Source organism: Maylandia zebra, linkage group LG8 (assembly GCF_041146795.1).
Source record: "Maylandia zebra isolate NMK-2024a linkage group LG8, Mzebra_GT3a, whole genome shotgun sequence".
Taxonomy (NCBI): Eukaryota; Metazoa; Chordata; class Actinopteri; order Cichliformes; family Cichlidae; genus Maylandia; species Maylandia zebra.
Window position 1 is genome coordinate 11,662,715 of NC_135174.1, and position 23,361 is coordinate 11,686,075.

Below are 23,361 nucleotides of genomic sequence, written 5' to 3' on the forward strand. Positions count from 1 at the left end.
ATACTCCGAAGTCTTTTGGAAGACAATCGCGACTGCGAGCTTTCTTTTTTCTTTAACCCCGCCCCTCTGTTTACATGACGTAAATATAGCTTCCGGTGTGAACAAATAGAAGTGTCGGTTAAGGTATTTTCTCATTATTGTATCCTTCCCTATTGACCCATTTGCCTTATTTGTACTTTTAAGTGTTTTAAGTGTTTTTTTATTGTGTGTCGAACAAAAGTGCAAAAACGCGTTTGCTAACTATTCTTTAGAAAATATCATATAGCATTAAGCTAGCTTGTGAGTTTATATTTACTGTAATGTAATGTAGCTGCTATTAATGTGTGATAATGGTTTTCTCTTCTTCCAGTCTCCGCTATTTAGCTGCTGACAGAACTGGACTGACCTGATATAATTAGCCTACAATTAGTGCATAAGTATTTAGCTTTTATATTGAAGGGGTTTGACAAAAGAGTTAGAATAACTGTTCAGGAAGTACAGCCATTTTACACACAGTACCTCCCTTCAGAGAATCCAAAGTAGTCGGACCGTAATTGTAATTGTTTTGGCCAGGTGCAGTCACTCCCTTTTAATTTTAGTTTAGCTTACTTTGATCTCTTGGTGGCTTAATGTTTATCACAAAACACTAGAGTGGATCAGTCCTCCTATCTAACTCTCGGCAAGAAAGCAAAAACATTTACAAATACATTTCTCAAAATGTCAAACTTTTCCTTGCCGCATGCATCCAAAGAGAGCAAGACATCCATGTAAAAGGAGTAAAAAGAATCAATTTATGTGATGGGGGGATAAAAGATGGGAAAAAACATTGTCTTGTCTGCAGGGTAATTCAAGTTAATGCAATGCATTTCTCCTGCAGATGAAGGTGATCCAGTACACTCCAGAGAAACTCCATACAGCTTTGGTCTCCAATTCTCAGTATTTAACTAAGGTTTATAGTAAGTACACAAAAGAAGAAAAGCGCCTTCTGGAGGAAGGATTCCACGCTGGGCAGCCGGGTTCCCTTTTCCAACTCCTCACCGTGCACTCTGACTCTGACTGGATCCTCGCTCACCCCGAGGAGCCCGAAGACTTTGAGGCCTTTTACAGAAAGCCTTATCGCAAGACCCCAAATGAAAGCCAGAGTACTATTTATATTCAAACCATAGGTGTGCATATCTGCATATCATGTACTCAGAATCTCTATTTCTCTCAGTTCTAGCGGAGTATGTGTGGGGAGTTGTGAAATGTTTCTTACAGGATTCAGTAGCTTTCAGTTGATGCCCTTAGCAGTGGACATAGAGAGCATGAGAAGAAAAAATGAGAAAGAAAAAACTATAGTCAGTTAATTTTGGGCATTACAAATGGGTAAAGTATGTCTAGTGTGTGCAACAAAAGGGTGTGGTCTCCAAATTCAGCATGCCACTTGGTTGCTTAGGCTTAATTCTGCACTTTGTTTGTTGTAGGTTCTTTTGGAGAAGTTGCTGCCCAGACAGACCAGTATATGGAGTGGCTGCGAGATTACTGCCAAGCCTTCTTCTACGGGCTTTCTGTGAAGTTGCTTCCAGCAGTTGCAGTGTCTGAAACAAAGTGCTCTTTCAGGGTCAACAGTAACTCTTACAACCTTCAAATCCTTACTGGTAATGACTTAAAAATAAAAACAAAAAACGTACATTTAACATTTTTCCATATCAGTTAGTGACTTTGGACATTTTCCTTGCAGTGTCAATCTGGGTTGGTGCAATTTTCTTTGTCAGTACTGTTTTTCTCTTTAACTAAAGGCGATCTGCTACAATTTCTGAAGAAGAGGAAACCAAAAGATGCTTTTTGTATTGTTGGAATCACAATGATTGACCTCTACCCCAAAGATTCATGGAACTTTGTCTTTGGACAAGCTTCTCTGACAGAGGGTGAGGTTTCTAAAAGCAAAGCACTAGGTTATTCAAACACAAATCCGTCTTGATGCAATTTGTTCCATGAGCATTGGGGAGGAGATGCTTAGTTTTTTTGTGTGTGATGCAATGTGACTGAGTAGCCACTAGATAGTGCTAAAGTGAAATACATTAGAGGGGAGATAGCTTCCTGTTTCCTTTCCTCAAATTTTTCCTAAATGTGTACAGGAATGGGCGTTTTCAGTTTTGCCAGATATGATGACAACTTCTATAAGAGAAGTTATGCTGGAAGGCTGAAGAAGCATCTTCAGCCAAGGCAGAAGGATTATTCTGTGTTTGACGGCTATTACACTCCACCGATCACTAGCTCTCTGCTGCTTCGATCCTGCAAGGTTACTAAGAAACATCTCAGTTTACTTAATGTATTTAGTTATTGTTGGTTTGCCAGTGGTCATGATCTGCCCACTTGTATCAACATGTCTTATCAAAGCACTTATTTCCATAGACCCTTGTAAACCTTCACTCTTGTGTCTGTTTTTAGTCTTCATTGTAACTTTAGTGTTTCTGCTCCAGACAATGACTCACGAGATCGGCCACATGTTTGGAATCTCACATTGCCAGTGGTTGAGCTGTGTCATGCAAGGCTCCAACCACCTCGATGAGTCTGATCGAAGGCCCTTGGACTTTTGTCCCATCTGCCTTCGCAAACTGCAGTTCGCAATCGGCTTCAATATAGCTGAAAGATACAAGGTAATGACACATTGATTGCTGAAGACAAGGAGATAATTACAATATTAATCCCTTTACTCTCTTTACTATTTGGTTATTGAATAAATACAGCACCAGCAAGACATTAATTGGAGTTTATCAGACCATTGTTATTTTAACAAAGATATAGTCTTTGTATACTCTGTGCTGGAATAGTGAGAGTTCATCTGAGTACTTATTTGATGTGGGGTCATGGGTTAAAAATATTGATTATTTCAGATTTCTAGCTAAATCTATGCGCTGCACTGTGTCCTCAGCCTACCTGACATGCTTGAGTTCACAGTGGGCCTTTAAATCAGACTGAATTTTGACCCCAATGCGCTGAGCAAGTAGATAGTAAAAAACATATTTCACACAGGCTGCTTCACAGTGCCGGCTTGATTTTTAACTTGGCGTTTTTTTTCTCGTACTTTATTTTGTTTTCCACGTTTTGTGGAAATGTCATCACACTGCACTTATTTGTTGTTTATGAAGCATCTGGTAACAGTCACTGTCAAAGCAAGAATGCAAGAATCTCCCACACAGTATTGAAAATGCATATAAAAATAAAAAATGGAAAGATACACAGAAATACATCAAATAAAAATCATAAAAAATAAATAATATTTATTTTTAATATTTATAATATTTTTATAATATTTATATTTTGAATAATATAAAATAATATAATAAACATCAGTTAACCCTTTTTTTTCTTTTTTTTTTACTGTTTATCAGGCCTTACTTCACTGGATGGACGAGGATCAGACTCAAACATCAGTGAAGGCATCAGCCAGTCATACCACACCTCACTTTACAAAACCCACCGAAGCCTTTAATGCATCCAAACTTTGGGTCTGCAGGTGTTTGGAAATACTGGAAAAGGATCAATAATAGTTCTTTTTTACTCTATTTGAGCACTTTATAAATTGCATTCATCCACTCAGTCATACAAGCACTTTTTACAATCCCAAAAATGTTTATTCTTCAGGTCTAACACTACTGGAGTAATAGAAAGCCGTACCTTCTCCGTCATTTGGTGTTTTGATGAAGGTACTTGAGAGTGCTTTCTTACACCCTCCATCCAATTTTTTTCTGTTCTTAACATTTGTGTTGCTGTTTGATTATCAAAGTAGATTTTATGTATCAAAAGTCTAAGTATTGGCTAGCCACTGTAAACAGTCTACTGAACTGTGCTGATTAAAGCCCAAAACCATATGTAATGGGCATCTTGCGTGGTTGAGTGGGTCATCTACTGATCAGAAGGTCAGTGGTTTATTTTTCAGCTCCTTCAATCTGAAAAATATTGCCCCCAGTGCAATGTGATGCTTAGAAAGCACTTAAAATCATAGACTAAAACACTAAACAACTCTATTTTACTTAATGACGTGATGGTAGCACTTTGGAAACCTGTGTTTGCACAATGTAAATTCAATTAAACATGTAGTATGTATATAAGATTTATCATATAATGTTAGCATTTATAGGTTTACAGGTTTTGGAAGACTAAGCCAGCAAATTTCTTTTCTGTCAGTGTATCTGTGCATTCTGGGATTAATTTGCATGTTTTCAAATAAATGTTGTGTTCAGTGAATGAACATGTTGTCAGTTTGTCTGCTGGGTTTTAGAGAATAAACCACATTCACCTGTCTGTTTCACAGTGTTGCTTTATTACGAACAAACACGTTTTTGATACAAAAATTGTTTGCGGGTTGACATCCCGTATTAAATAGCAGTGCACCGTTAACTAAGTGACAGTTTGATTTGATTGCAAGTAAAACACATATAATCAAATTGTCCTGAGCTTCAGGTATTTCCCATAACAAGTGTAACAAAGATCTGTGCAACTGATTGTTCTTGCTGCAACATTAGCATCACATTTTGTCTGGCTATTGTTATTGAACTGATCACTGAGGTAATTATTGAGCGTCAGTGTTAAAGTCTCCTGTCAAACTAAGACACCTCCCTTAACGCTTAATCACTCTGAGTGTACCCTTTGTCACTGCCATCCATTAAGTGCAAGACTAAATGAAGCTTCTTCAAAGATAATTTAAAGGTACTGACACTGTTAAAAACACTGTTTGGTATATCAGGTAATTAAGGCACAATTATTACTTAGATACTGTGGTCTAAAAATTTTTGAGATTGCTCTCAGAAACCAGACCTACAAAGGCAGATTTTAAGCACTTAGTAAGCGTCTTTCTCTTCAGTGTATTCATGCTGTTACAGTTTATCAGCATTAGCCTTTAACTACCGTTCTATGGCTTGAACCCTTTATTACTCTCATTTTACATCAGCTTAAAAGGTAAAACACCCTCTACATCACTTAGTGTCAAAGTCAGAGAAATCATTTGGATCTCTAGTTCTCCTCAGTTTGCTCTTCACTCTCCTCCTTGTGGGCTGCATTGCTTTCAGAGCGTCTTCTCCTCATACAGGAAAATCCTCTCTTAGCAGGCTTCACCAAACCCAGGAACAAAGCACTCAGAGCCATGCCAGCTGCACAAGAGTAGAAGGCTGATCCATAGTTATGGGTCATGTCCACCAGCATGCCTGAGGAGCAAAGGAGAATAGAGGTAGAAGTAAGAACTAAAAAGCCAGCTTGTCAAAAGGTCTATGTACTCATCTTAAACAAAGGCTGGAAGCAATTGCATTGTGTCTTGTCATGTTCTGCAGGGACTGAATCAAATATCCTGATCTAGATGATCCAGCCAAACTTTATACTTTTGGTTTGTGTGTATTTTGCAAGATTATGAGTTGTAACTACAAGTGTAAGATTCCCATAAATCCCATAAATGAACATGTGTGTTTTTCACTACTAAAATATATATTGTTTTAAGATATAGTATCATTTGTAGTAAAGTTGATCCTGGAGGTTATGTCCAGTAAATATGTCATTCCTCAGTACCTCCAAGTGGTGGTCCTGCCAGCCCAGCAAAGCTCTGGATGAAAACATAGACGCCAGCAGCTGAAGTCATCCTCTCTATGCCCACCACATCATCCTCAGCCAGCAGAGGAATGTGGGTGCACACCACAGTTCCCAGGAAGAACCCGTAGAGAGCACAGCACACAGCTAGGCCGTAAAACTCTGTGACCAAAGTAAATCCCACCAGCACCACAGTCAGTGTAATCACACAGGCTAAAAGCACCAAAAGCTTCTTCTTCCTAAACTGCCTCCGTGTGAGGATCCATCCAATAGAGAATCGGCCTAAGATTTCAGCCACGGCTATGGTGGAGAGCATGTAAGTCGCGTGGTCCTTTTCGACTCCTCGACTCTCACTCAGCTGGATGATGTAGAGCTGTGGAGCGAAAAAGCCCAGAGTGGCAAACAGTCCAAAGAGAGAATAGAAAATGAAGCTGCACTCTTTGAGGATGGAGAAGTCCAAGAGTTTGGAATTGTTTTCAGATAACTTTTTGTCAGCTGCATTGTTTAGTTCCTCTTTCATCGCTTGTTTTTCTGCATCTCTGCTTGTTTTTTCCTCTTTTTCAGATGTTTTTATTTCTCCCTTGCTTTCTTCCAGTTGTTCCCGTTCAATCTCCACCTTTGCTTCTTTGTGAGGTAAAGATGTCTCCTGTTGCTTGCCGCTGTCAGTGTCACTTAGAGACTGAACACCAGAGTCTGCAGTGCTCACAGAGCCTGTAGTTAGCTCGTTAGTCAAACTGCAGAAGGTATTTTGATCAGAGAATGCCTTGTTTGTCACAGAGACCCCTGAAGTTGTGCCCTCTGTACAGTCATTATGTTTGCTCAGATCTTTTAAGGTTAAGGTGTCAGCCTCTGGTTTCAGCGTCTCATTGGGTTTAATAATTATCGGCCGAAGCAATGCACCACAGATGATGATGACGCTTTGCAAAGCTCCTAATACTGCCATGGTATTTCTCCAGCCAATATGGTCCCTTAATGCTGCAAAGGCTAAGAGGGAAGAAGAGGCATTCCATGAGTGTCCACAAACAAATCTGCATGAGTATTAAGTATGTAATGTTCAAGATCTGGCTTATGAAATGAAAATGTGATGTTGAAACTGTTGCAAACTGTAATCTTTTCTTGATATTATTTGGGAATATTAATCATGTTTTTTCTAACCCCTGTCACTCACACTTGTCTTTAAAGCGTCTTTATAAAAAGCATCCCACCTGGTGCCAAAGCAAACATTGACAGGGACTCTCCAGTAGAAGCGACAGCAGTGGCCAGAGATCGCCGATGGTTGAAATACTGAGAAAGGATGGTCACCGTGGGGAGGAAGGTCAGACAGTAACCCATGCCTGAACAGTTGAATAAATATGTACAAGAAATTCAAAGAATAACAGCATTGTGTGCAAAGTTTTTTGAAGTGGAAAAGTAGTGAAAAAGTGACTAAATGAATACCTGCAACTAATCCGTAGGTGATGTAGATTTGGTTTATGGAGCTGGTAAAGATGGTGGCGATGGTGCCAGAAGTAATAAGCAGTCCTCCAGTCATGACAACAAGTTGAAAGCCAAAGCGGTTGGTCATCATGGAAGCAAAAGGTGCTAAGTGGTACAGCGATTCTCATTATTTCAATGTTATTTTTGTACGCATGTAATGTTAAGTTTTTTAAAGCTGCAGCCACATAGCAACAACACATGTGCTTACCATTGAATGCCATGACAAACACACTAATGGAAACAATCCAGGAGACTCGACTGTTGGTCTCTCCAAACTCATCTATCAAGTTCTGGAGGAAGATGCCAAAGCTTTTGATGGTGCCATAGGTGAACACCTCCACCAAGAAAAATGCCACAGCCACCACCCATCCCCAGCCACCGTCGGGGACCTCCGAGTACACATTGGGCCCCAAGAAACCACTCAATCCCATGCCCTGGAAAGAAAAACAGCGGATTAGCATAACTGCAAAGTAATCAATTAAAAAAAAGTAATAATAATAATAAATCAAATGTGCGTACTTTGAATGGATGATCGAATTAAGACAAAAACACAAAGTAGGGTGGCAACAAATGCTGGACTGTTACTGTAGAGGCGCTCTGACGCGTCAACACGAGCGGAACGAGAATGCGCCCATAGCCGCAGGACACTGGCCGGGACTCGCTGTAAGTAATTACAGATCAAACCCACAATTCCGTTTCGCTCACACAAACCGGCAGGAATACTTTAATGACGCATTCGGGGAAAATTCATCTTAAACTGGAAATTGCTCTCGTTCGGCAGCCTGAGCGGTAAATGTAAGGAGAAGCGAGTTGCCTTTTTTTTTCTTCTAGCAATAAACGATCCAGCATCAGGGGGCGCACGCGCTGCTGTGGTGCTGTAGGTACCTGCCGCACAAAAGCCAGCTTCAGCTCTGTGAGGACTGAGTCACAGCTTTTTGAAGTGTTCCTCTTCTGATCACAGACAGTCTGAGTAAGAGGTGGTAAGCCTGATCCTTGTCAAATTACTCAAATCAGCTGACTTGATAACTGGCTGGTGTTTCCAGTAGAAGTTCATATAGTGTTACACCCTCTTTTATATCGGTCTTTCTTTAGCTGCTTGCCTTTTAAATAAAGTCTCTCTGTACATTCTTACGGACATCTGTTTAATGTACAAACACTGGCAGTGCTGCAACAAAAGATGGTCAGGAGGGGGAAAGGCAACAGCCGCTGAAGTTCAGTCTCTCCATTCTCCCTGATCAATTATTAATGAAGCTGAGCAAATATGTTTTTATTTTTGTAAGAACGGGAGAAAAAAGTGAAGCAATAATGACAGATTAAATCCTAAATCCTTAAATGTACCACCAGGTGATATAGAAATACAGCTCCTTTGTGAAATTATGTGCAGGAATTATACATTTTCCATGCATCTGAGTATTTTTTATGGGATTCCCAGGTCTCCCAACCTACCTGTGTTTGGATTTATAATCTCCAGCGTGGTTTGTTTGACCTCATAACTCTCCAGAGCTGCAAACCTGTTGTGTAAGTATCCCCCTCCTACCAGATTTTGTAAAATTTCTGAACCTAGCCTTCATAAGCTGTGCTGGTATGTTAAGCATAGTGTAAATCCTGTTTTTGATATACAGGCTTCTCATATTACATGTCATATATTGTTGAAAAACAAACAAACAAACAAACAACTATGGCATTCTGTACACCTGCTGTAAATTTTCAGTTAAATGGTAAATGGCCAGTTACTATTACTAGTCCCTAAGGACCCCAAAGCGCTTTACACATCCAGTCATCCACCCATTCACACACACATTCACACACTGGTGATGTGTGTAGCCACAGCCGCCCTGGGGCGCACTGACCGAGGCGAGGCTGGCGCCACCGGGCCCTCTGACCACCACCAGTAGGCAACGGGTGAAGTGTCTTGCCCAAGGACACAACGACCGAGACTGTCCACGCTGGGGCTCGAACCGGCAAGGCGAACTCCCAACTCTTGAGCCACACAATTACTCTGTATTCTTTTCTGTAAAACATGTAAATATCAGTGAATGACCAGAATGATAAAAGTCTGTCATCATGCATATTCTTTATTATTACATGCAAAAGCAAACACACACAAGCACATCAATGGATCACATTTTGACTGTTGTTGCCATGATGCCAGGTCTCTCTTGAAAATTAGATTTTTAATCTCAATGAGATTTTTTACCTGGATAAATAAAGGACTAATAAAATAAAATAAAAACATTTTAACATATATTTTGTGACACTTACTAAGCTGTTCAGTGAATCTTCCATTAACATTTTAATTTTATACATATGCTTACACATCCCTTTATTAGATAAACTGCTTGTTAACTCAAGCAGTAGAACATGTGATTGGCTGTTAACTCAGCCAATCACATAGCAGAAATTCAGTGTATTTAGGATTGTAGACATGGTCACTGAGCATCAGAATGGAGAAGAAAGTTGATTTAACTGACTTTGATCCTGGCATGGTTGTTAGTGCCAGATGGCCTGGTCTGCAGGGATTTTCCCACACAATCATCTCTGGGCTTTACAGAGGTCAGATTAGATTGGCCAGACTGCTTTGAGCTGATAGGAAGGCAGCAATAACGTAACCACTTGTTAGAGCCAAGGTATGCAAATAAACATCTATGGATGAACAGCACATCAAACCTTGAAGCAGATGGGCTAAAGCAGCAGAAGACCACACTGGGTGTCACTCATGTCCAAACTGGACAATAGAAGATTGGAAAAATTTTGCCAGGTCAGATAAGTCTTGATTCACATGGTAGAGTTAGAATTTGCATAAACAACATAAAAGATTGGTGGTGGTTGTACTGTAATGGTGTGGGGGATAGTTTTTGGTTTTTGGTCTTGTGTACCTAATAAAATAGCTGGTGAGTCACCCTCAACCAGTTGTGGCAGATGGATTGCCCTCCCTGAGCTTGGTTCTGCCAGAGATTTCTTCCTGTTAAAAGGGAGTTTTTCCTTCCCACTGTCTGACTGTTCGGATTTTCTCTCTGTTATTCTTGTAATAATATACATTATATATATATTGTAGGGTAAACTACAATATAAAACCTCTCAAGGGGGCTGTTTTTGTGATTTGGTGATATATAAATAAAACTGATTTTAATAAACTGTTTTTTAAAGGTCAACATTTAACTAATTTACTAACAAATTAACTAATGTTTAATCAGTACGCACAAATGGTTCTAAAAGTATCATTTCATAACCTAAGTGATCCGTTTCTTAAATATTATCAAATGCATCAAGGAAAGTAGTCACAAGACGAAACTAATCCCGAAGGATATAATAGACATGTTTAAGGCGTTGAAAAATACTAACTGACAACCACAGACTGCAGCTTGTTTTGTTTTTTTTCTTTTGGGGTTTTTTCAGGCGTTTGAAATTTTTCTACCTTTATCGTCTTTGTGTGGATCCAAATTAATAGAGAAATATGATATATATGTGCTTTAAAATTAAATAACATAAAATAGAACGGTTTAATTACAGCCGGAAATTGACCACTGAACAATATTTAGCTGTAAAGAAATAACTTTAAATTAAGAGCCAGAGACGCGGGTGGTAATGTTAACCTTTGGGTGCCCCACCCCCAACGGTCCGTTCTCGTGCGACTGACGCAATCCGGTCCGTCTGCGGGGGCGCGTGATACCCTTGGGCAATAACGTCTAAATAAGTGCTCACAAATAGTTTGTAAGTATTTGTGCGTCGCGTGTTGGCCGGATAATTATTTGAAGTAGCTAATTAAAAGCGAACGTATTCGTTTGTAATGACATGGCTGTAATAAGTCGGAGTGAGCTGTCTCACCTGTAAGAAGCTACTTTCAGAGGGTCCTGTCTTCGCTCGTTGCTATAGTCCCGTAAGTGGCGCGCGAGCGACGTCTTTCTAACTTAAGCTAACTTATGGTGCACATATTTCCACAGGCGTTTTTTTTCTCTCACAAGGACACACACGTGTACACAGACACCCACACTGACATATATTACATATATGTAAGCACGTGTACAAGCATGCTGTATCAGATAAAAGCTGACATTCATGAACGAGAACGGGGTGGGGGGTGGAAGAAGGGGTTAAAGAGATCTGGTTGCAGCCAGTTCTTCATAGTACCCCGGCAAACTAAACACACATACACACACAAAGTTCTTTAACTTGGGGTGTTGTTTGAGCGGTGCTCTGAGTTAATAGCTGGCCAGAGAGAGAGAGACAGACTGGGAGTTTGTGCCCAACCTCAGGCTTGAATATTTGAAAAACGTTTTGTCAAATCAGAAAAGTACAGATTTGTTGTTTGTTTGTTTTTTAAATCCCTAAACTTTGTTTGGTTAAAAAGTGATGACTGCCATTTACCTGAATTAAGGATTGCACTTTTTAGGGTATCCTTCTACAGTTACATTGTCCATTCATACATAATGTAATACTTGTTTTTTTCTTAAGGATTCTTTAAAAAACAAATACTGTCCAAGGAACTAACTCTGCTGCTCTATGCCAAAAGATTTTACTCACTGACATCTGACCCAGTGGGCTTACTGACGACTCTTTTGATGCACCTATAAAATTTCAGCTTTTTTGTTGATTAATTCTTAACCACAAATGCTGACACCATCTTAAAACTGTTAGGAACTAGACAAACATCACACGTGCTGGTGTGATGAAGCAGAAAGTTGAGCACGGGTCGTGATCAGAGGCTAACTGATTTGCCCTCAACAAACTAGGCTGCTTTGATAAAAAGTGGGTTGCAACAGGAACACTACCTGCATGATTAGAGAGATCGCGTCTCTTATTACAGGATATGTAACAGGTTTTGAAATGATTTAAGGTAATTTGGATCGACTGATCTCTTTATTCTGTGTAAGCTTACTCTGCAAAATCTTGAAATGTAGTTAGTAATTTTCCATAGAAGCTTAAACATAGCGGCATCTTGGTCCATGCTAGTTTATAATACTCTGATCCTAGACTGCACAACAGTCACAAACACTCAGATTTAAAACTAGTAGCACTGGTCAATGCCTGATAGTTAATAAAGCTGTATTATTGATGTGCTGTGTTGATACACAGGGATGTCTAGCATTTTCACCATTCTGTAGCATCAAGTCTTCTTTTAACAACAGCTCATAATCTGAGGAGACCAGCTGCTGGACATTTGAGAGAGAAATATGGTCACATTGTACTGGGTCGTTTTTGTCACATTTTTCCTGTCATGGTGTGCCAGATGTTTTCAGCTGGTGAAAGGTCTTCACTTCAGCACCTGATCTCTTCTCCTATGAAGTCATGCTGCTGTAATCGTTGCAGTGCGTGGTTTATCTTCATCGTGCTCAAATATACAAAGACTTCACTGAAAAAAATGTCATCTGGATGTTGCTCTAAAACTTGTATATACCCTTCAGCAGTGATGCTGCTTTTTAAAGTGTGTAAGCTGACAATTCCATAAGAACTGATGCATCCATGTACCATCAGAGTTGCAGGTTTTTGAACCAAGCACTGATAACAAGCCAGATAGTCCTTTGTTTGATGTCCATGTCTTCCAAAAAAAATTTCAAATTTTGATTTGTCTGACCAAAGAACAGTTTTTCACTTTGCCTGAGTCCATTTTAATTTCACTTTTGCCCAGAGCAGACAGCAGCGTTTCTGGATCATGTGCAAACACTGGTTCTACTTTGTACAGTAGAGCTTTAACCTGCATATGCAGATTTTAATGCACTTCCTCCTGAGGCTGTCACGATTTGGCAGTGTGGTGGGAAGTATGTGGACCAAAATGTAGGACTCTTGATAGAAAATAAGCTCCAGAGGCAGGTTTATTATGGAACTATTACATCAAAAGCTGAGCTAATAATCAACAACCGATAATCACTAGTGGACGTGGAACAAGGACAACACACTACCAAGTGGGAAAGAAATGACAAGAAACAAGGGGACATTCAGACGACGACAAAGAAGAGGAAACAGGTGGGAGCATAGTTGGGACCAATCACGGAAACAAGACTTGGGAAAGTAAAGCCGAAAGCTAAACACCTGGGACAAAGTTTACCAAAATAAAACAGGAAGTAACTAAAACGGGAGAACACTGAACGCAGAAAAGGAGACTTCTCTGTGTTAGGTGTCAGGAAATGCAGAGGGAGACATAACAAAAAGGAAGAGAACGTAAACAAACTAAAACCAAGAACTAAACTACAGCCTAAGGATAAAAACAAAGCAGCACACCATTGATATCTACAATCCATGGATAAAAAAATTAGAACTAATAACTCAGAATACTAAACAATATAAATCTTAGTCCATAACTGAAAATGCTGAGTGAAAAGATCCACGACCATGACGGAGGAGCTATCACGAGCATATTGATTTTCAGTCTTGTTCCTTCCTTTTCAGTCTCTGTGTTGCTGCCATACAATTCAAAGTGAACAAACAGTCTTTGTGAAATATTTCTATGTTTTCTTTGCTCTATTTTTTCTATTGTGATTAGAATATGGGCTTTTAGATTTGTAGATCATTGCTTTCTGTTTTTATTATTACAAAGCATCCCTTTTTGGGGAATTAAGGTTATAATTGCAAGTAATCTTTTGCAGGTTTTGATTCAAAATGGCGGAGGGCACACCCCAGCTTCCTCCTGCTGCAATGCTGCTATTCGGGCTGCTGCTCCACACAGTGTCCCAGCATGGACCCACAGCTGATAAACCCAAAGAAAAACCCAATTTCATCATCATACTGGCAGATGACATTGGCTGGGGTGATCTGGATGCTAATCAGCTCGAAGAGAGGGCAAACAACACACCTTACCTCAACCTGATGGCCCTGCAAGGACTACGGTACAGAATTTGATTCAGATCTATGAACCTTTTCTTATTTTATATTCATTATGTATCAGACGGATGTTTCTACCCTTGGGTGTTTTTGATGTCAGTATTTCAATACTATTATCTGAGGCACAGTACACCAGCATATACAGTGGGGCAAAAAAGTATTTAGTCAGCCACCGATTGTGCAAGTTCCCCCACCTAAAATGATGACAGAGGTCAGTAATTTGCACCAGAGGTACACTTCAACTGTGAGAGACAGAATGTGAAAAAAAAATCCATGAATCCACATGGTAGGATTTGTAAAGAATTTATTCGTAAATCAGGGTGGCAAATAAGTATTTGGTCAATAACAAAAATACAACTCAATACTTTGTAACATAACCTTTGTTGGCAATAACAGAGGTCAAACGTTTACTACTTGGGGCTGTCGCCGAGCAACACGGACTTTCAACTCCCGCCACAGATTTTCTATGGGGTTGAGGTCTGGAGACTGGCTAGGCCACTCCAGGACTTTCAAATGCTTCTTACGGAGCCACTCCTTTGTTGCCCGGGCGGTGTGTCTTGGATCATTGTCATGTTGGAAGACCCAGCCTCGTTTCATCTTCAAAGTTCTCACTGATGGAAGGAGGTTTTGGCTCAAAATCTCACGATACATGGCCCCATTCATTCTGTCCTTAACACGGATCAGTCGTCCTGTCCCCTTGGCAGAAAAACAGCCCCATAGCATGATGTTTCCACCCCCATGCTTCACAGTAGGTATGGTGTTCTTGGGATGCAACTCAGTATTCTTCTTCCTCCAAACACGACGAGTTGAGTTTATACCAAAAAGTTCTACTTTGGTTTCATCTGACCACATGACATTCTCCCAATCCTCTGCTGTATCATCCATGTGCTCTCTGGCAAACTTCAGACGGGCCTGGACATGCACTGGCTTCAGCAGCGGAACACGTCTGGCACTGCGGGATTTGATTCCCTGCCGTTGTAGTGTGTTACTGATGGTGACCTTTGTTACTTTGGTCCCAGCTCTCTGCAGGTCATTCACCAGGTCCCCCCGTGTGGTTCTGGGATCTTTGCTCACCGTTCTCATGATCATTTTGACCCCACGGGATGAGATCTTGCGTGGAGCCCCAGATCGAGGGAGATTATCAGTGGTCTTGTATGTCTTCTATTTTCTGATGATTGCTCCCACAGTTGATTTTTTCACACCAAGCTGCTTGCCTATTGTAGATTCACTCTTCCCAGTCTGGTGCAGGTCTACAATACTTTTCCTGGTGTCCTTCGAAAGCTCTTTGGTCTTGGCCATGGCGGAGTTTGGAGTCTGACTGTTTGAGGCTGTGGACAGGTGTCTTTTATACAGATGATGAGTTCAAACAGGTGCCATTCATACAGGTAACGAGTGGGGACAGAAAAGCTTCTTACAGAAGACGTTACAGGTCTGTGAGAGCCAGAGATTTTCCCTGTTTGAGGTGACCAAATACTTATTTTCCACCCCAATTTACGGATAAATTCTTTACAAATCCTACCATGTGAATTCATGGATTTTTTTTTCACATTCTGTCTCTCACAGTTGAAGTGTACCTCTGGTGCAAATTACTGACCTCTGTCATCATTTTAAGTGGGGGAACTTGCACAATTGGTGGCTGACTAAATACTTTTTTGCCCCACTGTATAGTTCAGTACTAGTAAACTCAGTGATGGAGAATACTGCTGCTTTGACAGTCATTAAAGCTAAAAAGGCTTGGTGTTCACAGGGTACTGTATCAAAGAATATTAATGGAAGGTGGACTGGAGGGGACAATTCAATTAAGTAAGCGCTTTGGCAACAGTGGGATGGAAAAATGCTCTTTTAACAGGAAGAAACTTCTAGCAGAGCTAGGCTCATGGAGGGGCAGCCATCTGTCACGGCCGGTTGGGTTTGAGGTGAGCAACACAGGATGAAGGCATGCTCTGGAACTGAGCTAGAGATTAATAATAAGTAATTATTATTAACCACACTACCACAATTAGTTAATAATTAGTGTCACAGGAAAAGATGTACAAGCAACAGGGATGGTTCCAACCTCCAGAGCATTACAAGGAGTGGAGTGAAGATTTTGTCAGTGCATCAAGAGGTAGCACACATTGCTGTCTTCTGAAAAAGAGCTGTGACCTTTGCATTTCTAATTAAGTCTAATCTTATCTGAGCTCAGGGGAAAAGTAAGCGGACTGTTGTTCAGTGGCCCAAAATTCTCTTTTTAGACAAAAGTCAATATTGTGTTTAGAAATCGAGGACCTGCACTCTAGAGGAACACCAGAGAGATTAAGAATACAAGTCCGGTGGGAGTCTGTGATTTTGAGTGCCATACTATCTTCTCATATTGGTGGCGGATGGTTCAGTGTGTTTGATGAAATCCACAATCAGCTTAGTCATTTTTGAGCCCTCCATCTATTGACATTCTTTATGGAGATGCTGATTTCCTTTTCCAACAAGGCATAGCACATGGCAACTGTGATGGACCAAGTTGAAAAAGCAGGAGGACTCAAAGGAATGAATAGAAAATAGGGTTTCCATTTATTTAACCCCAAAAATCATATTTACAAAAATACCAAATGTTGAGCTCATAAAAGAGATCAAAGAAACAAATCGAAGCTCAGGCAAAGACTGCAAATTTAACAAACCAAGCAACTGCCCAAACAAACATAACTGACCTAACAGGAAATGACACACAAGGGTATATATAATGGCTGATCAGACCACTATGACACACGAGGGGTAACTAGACAAAACACAATTATAAACCACGAAAATGATGCAGTACTGCGTGGTTTGTTTATAAACTAAACACCAAAGAAGAAAATCAAAACCACTGAACCCTAAACTCAAATATCTAATCAAATACAAAAGCTTTTTTTAAATTAAAGAAAATACACATTCTCCCCTTCAGCAGGAAGTGGTGGTGCGGTCCAATTATCGCTCTTTGTATTTAGTGGTTTCAAACCATGTCCACCCCCTTTTGTCCGGCAACTCCCAGGGATGATGGCAGGTAAGTAGTTAGTCAGAAGTCAAACAAAATAATGAACTGGTATGAATACATAACCTAAATGTGCGCGCTTGCAAATGGAACAAATGTATCCAAACCAATCAATAAACTTATTGGAAACTAAAATGTGTTATTGTGTTCAAATGAAGAAATGAAAATACACAAGCGTTACCGACTTTAGAGTGTGGCCATGGATTTGGCCGTCACAGCAGCAATGCCAAAACTACTACCAAATAAATTGTTGACCATGTTATTACTGTTTGATTAGCAAGCCAGTTTGCTTGACCTGAAGTCCATAGAGAAAATATATGGGATATTATGTTAGAGGAAGACTTTGAGGCAGGAAGTTAAGTTACAAGTGGAGCCTTTATTTGTGAGTCCTTTTAAAGACAAAGTTCTCACACAGACCATGGGAAAAGGAACAAAAGTGGAAGCACAACAACAAGAAAGCATGACAGAAGGCATCAGGCAACACCGGAACAAACAGAAATCCAGAAAACGTGAAACACAGGACATAAAAGCATCTTGATCATGTATTTACACAGATAACACAGAGCAGAACACACAAGGAAACGGTTCATAACAAGAGGAGTCAGTATGAGAGATGCATACAGTCACAAAGCCATGCAGGATAGCTAGAACTAGACACTAAAAAGAACTCTCCATTGTAAACCTGCCAACAACCAAAAGTCAGATAATATTGAGACAAGAAGACTCCTGCACATTAACCAAGATGAAAGAGACAATGAAAGTTATGAAGCACAGATACATAAACAAAACAGGGAACACAGTCTGGGAAATAGAATAATAAAATCAGAAGCCAGTGATTTTGCAAGAAAATTTCACTAAAATGACAGTGAAATAAAGAAAAAGTGAAGCTTGATGTGGTTAGAATAATAATGAAAACTAAACAGAAACTTAAAAAATTCAAGAATAACACAAAACCACAAGATGGTATGACGATAAAATATTTTTATGTTTTTAATTCTCTAGAATGACCGACTTCCACTCCCCAGCCTCGACATGCTCTCCGTCCCGTGCTGCTATCCTGACAGGTCGTTATGGCCTAAGAAACGGGGTGACTCACAACTTCGGGGTGAAGTCTCTAGCTGGCCTGCCTCTGTCTGAAGTTACCTTACCCCAGCTACTACACAAGGCAGGATATCACACTGCCATGATTGGGAAATGGCATCTTGGACACAATGGACTATACAGTCCAACTAACAGAGGTATGTGGGACATTTAAGCAAAGTGTCTGTCAACTTCATGTAGTGGAAAAAATAGCAGTTAGTTTTAGATAAGAACTATTTAAGTGCAAAATATAAGCATAATAATATAATATAATAAAATAATATAATGATATATTACACTGTGTCATTATTCATTTAACAAAAACTGAGCCAAAATGTGGAAGCAGTGTTTAAAAAATAAGTGTAGTCCATGGTTTAATAGCTTATAGAATCACCTTTAGCAGCAATAATTTTAAATATTCATTTTCTGTGTGACTTTGTCCCCCATGTTGTCTTCCCTCGCTTTCAAAGGTTGCTGAGGTTTATGCACAGCTCTTTTAATGCCCCAACATAGTATTTTAGTCAGGTTGAGGTCTGGAATTTGACTGGGCCATTATAACATCTTGATTTTGTCTTTGTCAGTCATTCTGATGTGGATATGCTGCTACATGTGGGATCACTGTAATGTGTTGGACAAGCTGTCAGACAGATGGCCTCACATTTCACTCTGCAATACTTTGGTACATCAATGCAGAAGTCTTTGTTCACATTTAACATCACAAAACTAAACCATTCTACCTTTAAAACCTTTGAAACGACACACACTGTGCTTTCTTTTACCATGACAGTATATTAGACTTTTGCTTTTGTCACTTCAATATGTAAACCTTTGATACACAATTTGATACGCAATTTTATTTAAATGTACTGATAAGGTTTCAAAAACTCTGTTCTAAATCACAGTAAATTGTATGTTTCAACTGGAAACCACAAGCTATTCTATACTTTGAGAATTTATAGAAGTATAAGAGTGTATAGTCAGCTGCTAAGAGCTGCTAAGAGTTAGCAAAACGGCAGCAGTACAGCCAGAAGAAATGCTGAAAAAATTAATGTGCAGGAATTTATCTAGCAGTTGAGCATTCGATACTTTTTGTGTGTTTCACATAAAACAGTGATCAGTGGGTTAATGTAGACAGTTTTCCTGTTGCACAATGCTGTATCTTTCCACTTAAGTTTTGTTGTTTGGTATCTGTGAAACATTTCCCAACCTCACTGCAGGGAGCAGACTGCACAGGGTCACTAATCACGTCCTCCAACCAGCTGTGTCTAGTGAGACAACATATTTGCACCTGACAACACACAGGACAGACTTACAACTGCCCCTGTCCCATCCCCTTCCCTGCACCACAACCACAAAAGTTTCACATCAGCATCTTTAAAGCACTGACTAGCCTTGTGCTCAGGCAGGTATAAACAGGTAGTGCAGGGAAAAATACCTGACTACTCTAGTTACCATAAGGACATGTGTAGAGAGTTGAGAGATAAGACCTTTTTTATGGTAAGGTGATAACATGCTGATACTTTGATCAATATTTGCAATATTTTCTATATCTCTTGTGCAGGTTTTGACTACTACTTAGGTATTCCCTTCAGTAATGACATGGGATGTACTGATATCCCAGGATATAACCTGCCCCAGTGCCTCCCCTGTGACTCACATGGACCACAAGTGATCAGGTGTAGTACTGTGACAGTGTCACACAATAATGAAAGTATAGGTTGCACAGTGACTAGCAATACTTTGCAAGTAGCTATTTATTTATTAGAAGTATTTTTTTTTTACTATACTATAACAACCATGAATGGATGCCAGTTCTTTCTTCCAAGGCCTCACCAAGCGAAATGTAGTTTTATTACAATCTATTGCTTTTGTGCTCTAGATTGAAGAGGAACATACATGGAGGTTGTTATTCCAGAATCGGCCTTCCTCTGATTGAAAATAGCACTATTGTGGAGCAGCCGCTTGACCTGTGGACACTAACAGAGCAATACAAGTCTGCTGCACTCCGGATTATACACAATGCAAGGTACAATGAGGTTGCACTAATTTACACAGACCTTACACCTTCCTAGTACTGGGTTGAACCCAGTACAGAACTGTATGAGCTAAAAACATATTTGCACCTCCTGAGTTACCTGTGTTAAGTTTAGAAAGGTTACTGTAGTGCAAATATGCTGTAAAAAAATGTACATTAAAGCAGCACAGCGTTTCCTGAGCCTTATTTTGCAACCATGTGTCAGAGCCAAAAATGCCCTAGTTCCCTACAGCCAGGTATGTTACATCTTTCTTTAGACAATATGCGTGTGTGTGAAAGTTAAGAAGTGAAATCTGATGTGATTTAGAGTTTCACGCATTACTTCCACAACAATAGAAACTGTTGTCTGTTACTATGTCTGTGCATATGATTCTCTTTGAATGATTCCACGTGAGGCTTTTATCATCGGCTTGATCTGAACAGTGTTTCAAAATGCTGCTTTATTGCCTGAGGATATGCATGTACTGTGGATCCTCTGTCGACACATGGTGGGGGGGTGAAACCAGGTAGCTCTTGCAGACATCTGTAGTTGATTGCCTTGGATGACAAAAGGAGAAACTGCTGCAGTCTACACAGTTGTCTATGTTTATCGTAATGAAAGAACATTACCACAATGTTTTAGTATGGCTCTGTGGTGTGCATTATGACTTCTGAACCATTCCTGATGGAAATTGTTAATAACAGAATATAGCCTGCTAACAGAGCAGTAGAGTATATATTTTTGAAATATGCTATATTAAATTTACAAACATAACAAAAAACATGCCTTTATGTTACATGACTGCATCATTTGAACGAGTGTAGCTGTGATTGTAAGTAATGAGCTGTAAAGACATAGAAGGGTTTTTTTGTTTGTTTGTTTTTTATCAGTGAAGCTCTTTTAAGTTGATAATGCTGTGTTTTGGATGGAAAAATTTAATTGCAAGCACAGAACTGCTTGTTTTTTGACAGACATGGTTTTGTTTCAGTTTAAGCATGAGTAAAAATGGGTAATTCTGATGTAGAAGCTGGTTTGGAGCTTTTGAATGAAGCACAATACAGCACAATAGCATGGCAGATATCCTGAGGCATCATCAGCAGGAAATACACCGCTGATGGCTGCTCTCCAAGTACCCCATAACTGTGTTTGTCCAGGATTACTGTTATGTTGCTGTGACAAGTGTCTGAAATAGTATTTGGCAGTCAGTGAATGAAGAGTTTGTCAGGTCATTTACCTTTAATACAAATCTGCTTGTAAGCCAATAGTTTATTTTTTCAATGCAGCATCCGCCAGCCTTATTTTTTTGACACAGTTTCCTTTTATTAATTGTATTTTCAGTGAGCGAGGACAACCTTATCTGCTCTACATAGCACTTGCTCATATGCACGTCCCCTTGGCCCCTCCACTATCTCCAGATGCCCCTACCACTGATAATCACCCAAATAGTGGAGTGTATGCTGCCAGTCTGCGAGAGCTGGATAGTCTGGTTGGGGCAATAAAGAATGCTTCTGAGGCCACAGACAGAGACAATACACTCATCTGGTTCACTGGTTGGTCACCTGGATTCATGTCTGATATTCTGACAAAGCCTGTAATACTGTCTTGAATGTCTTGCCTTGTGTGCACACTCTTTACAGGTGACAACGGTCCATGGGAACAGAAATGCCAGTATGCAGGAAGCGTAGGGCCCTTCAGAGGCAAATGGCAGACCAGCAAAGGTAAATAAAATAAGCTTCCTGAGCAGTATAACGTCCACTTTATTGCTTTGCATCATCATATTTACATTTTTTTCTGCCTGTGTACTAGGTGGCGGTTCAGCTAAGCAGACTACGTGGGAGGGTGGTCACAGAGTGCCTACAGTGGCTTATTGGCCTGGAAGGATTCCTGCAAATACCACCAGCTCGTCCCTGCTCAGGTGCACCACTTTAGTAGCGTGCACAGGCTAGTTTATATCATTTAAATAGGTATACAGTATGCATACAATATATTTGTGAATATAGATGAGCAATTTTATAGATCCTATAAAATATATGACTACCCTACACGGTCATAAAGCCAAAGAGTACAGAAGAACCTTGTTTACTGACTCACCCAACAGTCTTTTACCAGCCATTAAAAACAGTGCTTACTCACTCCTTATCTCTTTGTGCAGTGGTATGGACATCTTCCCAACTGTTCTGTCTCTGGCGGGGGTAACACTCCCTTCTGACAGACGTTATGATGGCATTGATGCCACAAATATCCTCCTACATGGTGAACAGTTGGGCCATGAGGTGAAAAAAAAATTCACTTTGAATTTATATTTAGCTGTATACACTTGCTGGCCACTTTGCTACGTACACCTGTTCAGCAGTTGTTAGTGCCAGTCAGGCTGGTCTGAGTATTTAAGAAACAGCTGATCTGCTGGGATTTTCCTGCACAACCATCTCTAGGGTTTGCAAAGAATGGTCCAGGAAAAGGAGATAATATCCAGTGAGCGACAGTTCTTTGGTCAACACTGCTTTGTCGATGACATAGGTCAAAGAAGAATGACCAGCTGATGGGAAGATAACAGTAACTCAAATAACCACTCATTACAACCGGGGTTATCAGAAGAGCATCTCTAAATGCGGGGTCAGAATTTGGCTTGAATAGAATAAAAGCATTGAACGATCCTGGCTTGTGTCCATGGTTCAGTCTGCTGCTGGTAGTGTAATAGTGTGAGGGATGCTTTCTTATATTCTCTGAGAACTAATTGAGTACCAGTCGTTTAAATGCCAAAACCTGAGTATTGTTGCTAACTATATCCATGCTTTTATGACCACATGTACCCATGTTCTGATAGCTCATTCAAGTAGGATAAAATGCCATGTCGCAAACCTCACAATCTCTTACACCTTTTGGATGTGGTGAAACAAGCAGTTTGCATCATGGGCATGCAGATGACAAATCTGGGCCACTATTTGACACTATCGTGTCGACGTGGACCAAAATCTCTGAGAGTTTTGACAACTTATTGAATGCTTTGATTATTTATACCGTGAAGATTTAGGGCAGTTCTGAATCCCAAAGAGGGTTTAGCCTGGTATTAGCAAGTTGTATTACCAAGTGGCCTGCGAGTGTACTTTTCACAGTGATGTTGTATTTTTGAGTTGCCTGCAGACATCAATCCTTCTTTTCTGTAGTTTCTCTTCCACCCTAACAGTGGTGCTGCAGGGAGGTTTGGTGACCTTCAGACAGTTCGCAGTGGGAGACACAAAGCTTTCTACATCACAGGTACTGGTCAAATGGAGGGCACGCGTGCCCACCATCCACAATCCATTACACTACAGTCGGGCATGATGTCATGTTATTAAAACAGCTTGAGAAACAAACTTCTCTAATGCTGATGACGTGTTTATTCACATATGTTTGCAGTGCTGCTTGTTATGCCCTACCACTGTGGTGGAT

General features: G+C 40.1%; 3 protein-coding genes across 15 annotated transcripts in view; 2 read left to right on the plus strand and 1 right to left on the minus strand.

The window, feature by feature from the left end:
* Positions 1-4,271, plus strand: amz2 (archaelysin family metallopeptidase 2). 2 transcript variants are annotated; one of them, XM_004562366.4, is made up of 7 exons: positions 1-123; positions 857-1,145; positions 1,443-1,616; positions 1,758-1,886; positions 2,097-2,260; positions 2,442-2,618; positions 3,354-4,271. In XM_004562366.4, the coding sequence occupies exons 2-7, from the start codon at positions 857-859 to the stop codon at positions 3,507-3,509; spliced, it is 1,089 nt and encodes a 362-aa protein (XP_004562423.1). In that variant the 5' UTR covers positions 1-123; the 3' UTR covers positions 3,510-4,271. The 2 variants fall into 2 exon arrangements, with proteins under 2 accessions (XP_004562423.1, XP_014265233.1); XM_014409747.3 differs by having other exon boundaries at positions 857-935.
* Positions 4,265-11,068, minus strand: LOC101466279 (monocarboxylate transporter 7). Of its 5 annotated transcripts, none has more exons than XM_076887323.1 (7): positions 10,840-11,068; positions 8,865-9,025; positions 7,223-7,448; positions 6,976-7,119; positions 6,744-6,872; positions 5,521-6,522; positions 4,265-5,165 (listed from the first exon to the last, which is right to left on the minus strand). In XM_076887323.1, the coding sequence occupies exons 3-7, from the start codon at positions 7,443-7,445 to the stop codon at positions 4,975-4,977; spliced, it is 1,689 nt and encodes a 562-aa protein (XP_076743438.1). In that variant the 5' UTR covers positions 7,446-7,448; positions 8,865-9,025; positions 10,840-11,068; the 3' UTR covers positions 4,265-4,974. The 5 variants fall into 5 exon arrangements, with proteins under 5 accessions (XP_076743438.1, XP_076743439.1, XP_004562431.1 ...); XM_076887324.1 differs by lacking the exon at positions 10,840-11,068 and adding an exon at positions 10,430-10,699; XM_004562374.3 differs by lacking the exon at positions 8,865-9,025.
* arsg (arylsulfatase G) overlaps positions 7,634-23,361 on the plus strand; it is a 16,931-nt gene continuing 1,203 nt past the window's right edge. Inside the window, exons 1-10 of one of the 8 annotated variants that reach the window (XM_012922192.2) lie at positions 7,634-7,677; positions 13,596-13,835; positions 17,840-18,075; positions 19,479-19,593; positions 19,797-19,943; positions 21,271-21,482; positions 21,570-21,650; positions 21,739-21,847; positions 22,085-22,205; positions 23,097-23,187. In XM_012922192.2, the coding sequence (XP_012777646.1) occupies positions 13,609-13,835; positions 17,840-18,075; positions 19,479-19,593; positions 19,797-19,943; positions 21,271-21,482; positions 21,570-21,650; positions 21,739-21,847; positions 22,085-22,205; positions 23,097-23,187 (1,339 nt within the window). In that variant the 5' untranslated portion in view covers positions 7,634-7,677; positions 13,596-13,608. The other 7 variants (XM_076887325.1, XM_012922189.3, XM_012922184.2 and 4 more) reach the window with 7 other exon arrangements.

What these genes read in the sequence shown, in the direction of transcription:
- amz2 (XM_004562366.4), top strand. Translation starts at nt 857, where the DNA reads ATGAAGGTGATCCAGTACACTCCAGAGAAACTCCATACAGCTTTGGTC. An exon ending in CAACCTTCAAATCCTTACTG is followed by an intron (nt 1,617 to 1,757) that starts GTAATGACTTAA and finishes CTTTAACTAAAG; the next exon opens with GCGATCTGCTACAATTTCTG. An exon ending in TGCTGCTTCGATCCTGCAAG is followed by an intron (nt 2,261 to 2,441) that starts GTTACTAAGAAA and finishes TTTCTGCTCCAG; the next exon opens with ACAATGACTCACGAGATCGG.
- LOC101466279 (XM_004562374.3), bottom strand. Translation starts at nt 7,445, where the DNA reads ATGGGATTGAGTGGTTTCTTGGGGCCCAATGTGTACTCGGAGGTCCCC. An exon ending in GTTTGTCATGGCATTCAATG is followed by an intron (nt 7,120 to 7,222) that starts GTAAGCACATGT and finishes TGTACCACTTAG; the next exon opens with CACCTTTTGCTTCCATGATG. An exon ending in CACCTACGGATTAGTTGCAG is followed by an intron (nt 6,873 to 6,975) that starts GTATTCATTTAG and finishes TCAACTGTTCAG; the next exon opens with GCATGGGTTACTGTCTGACC.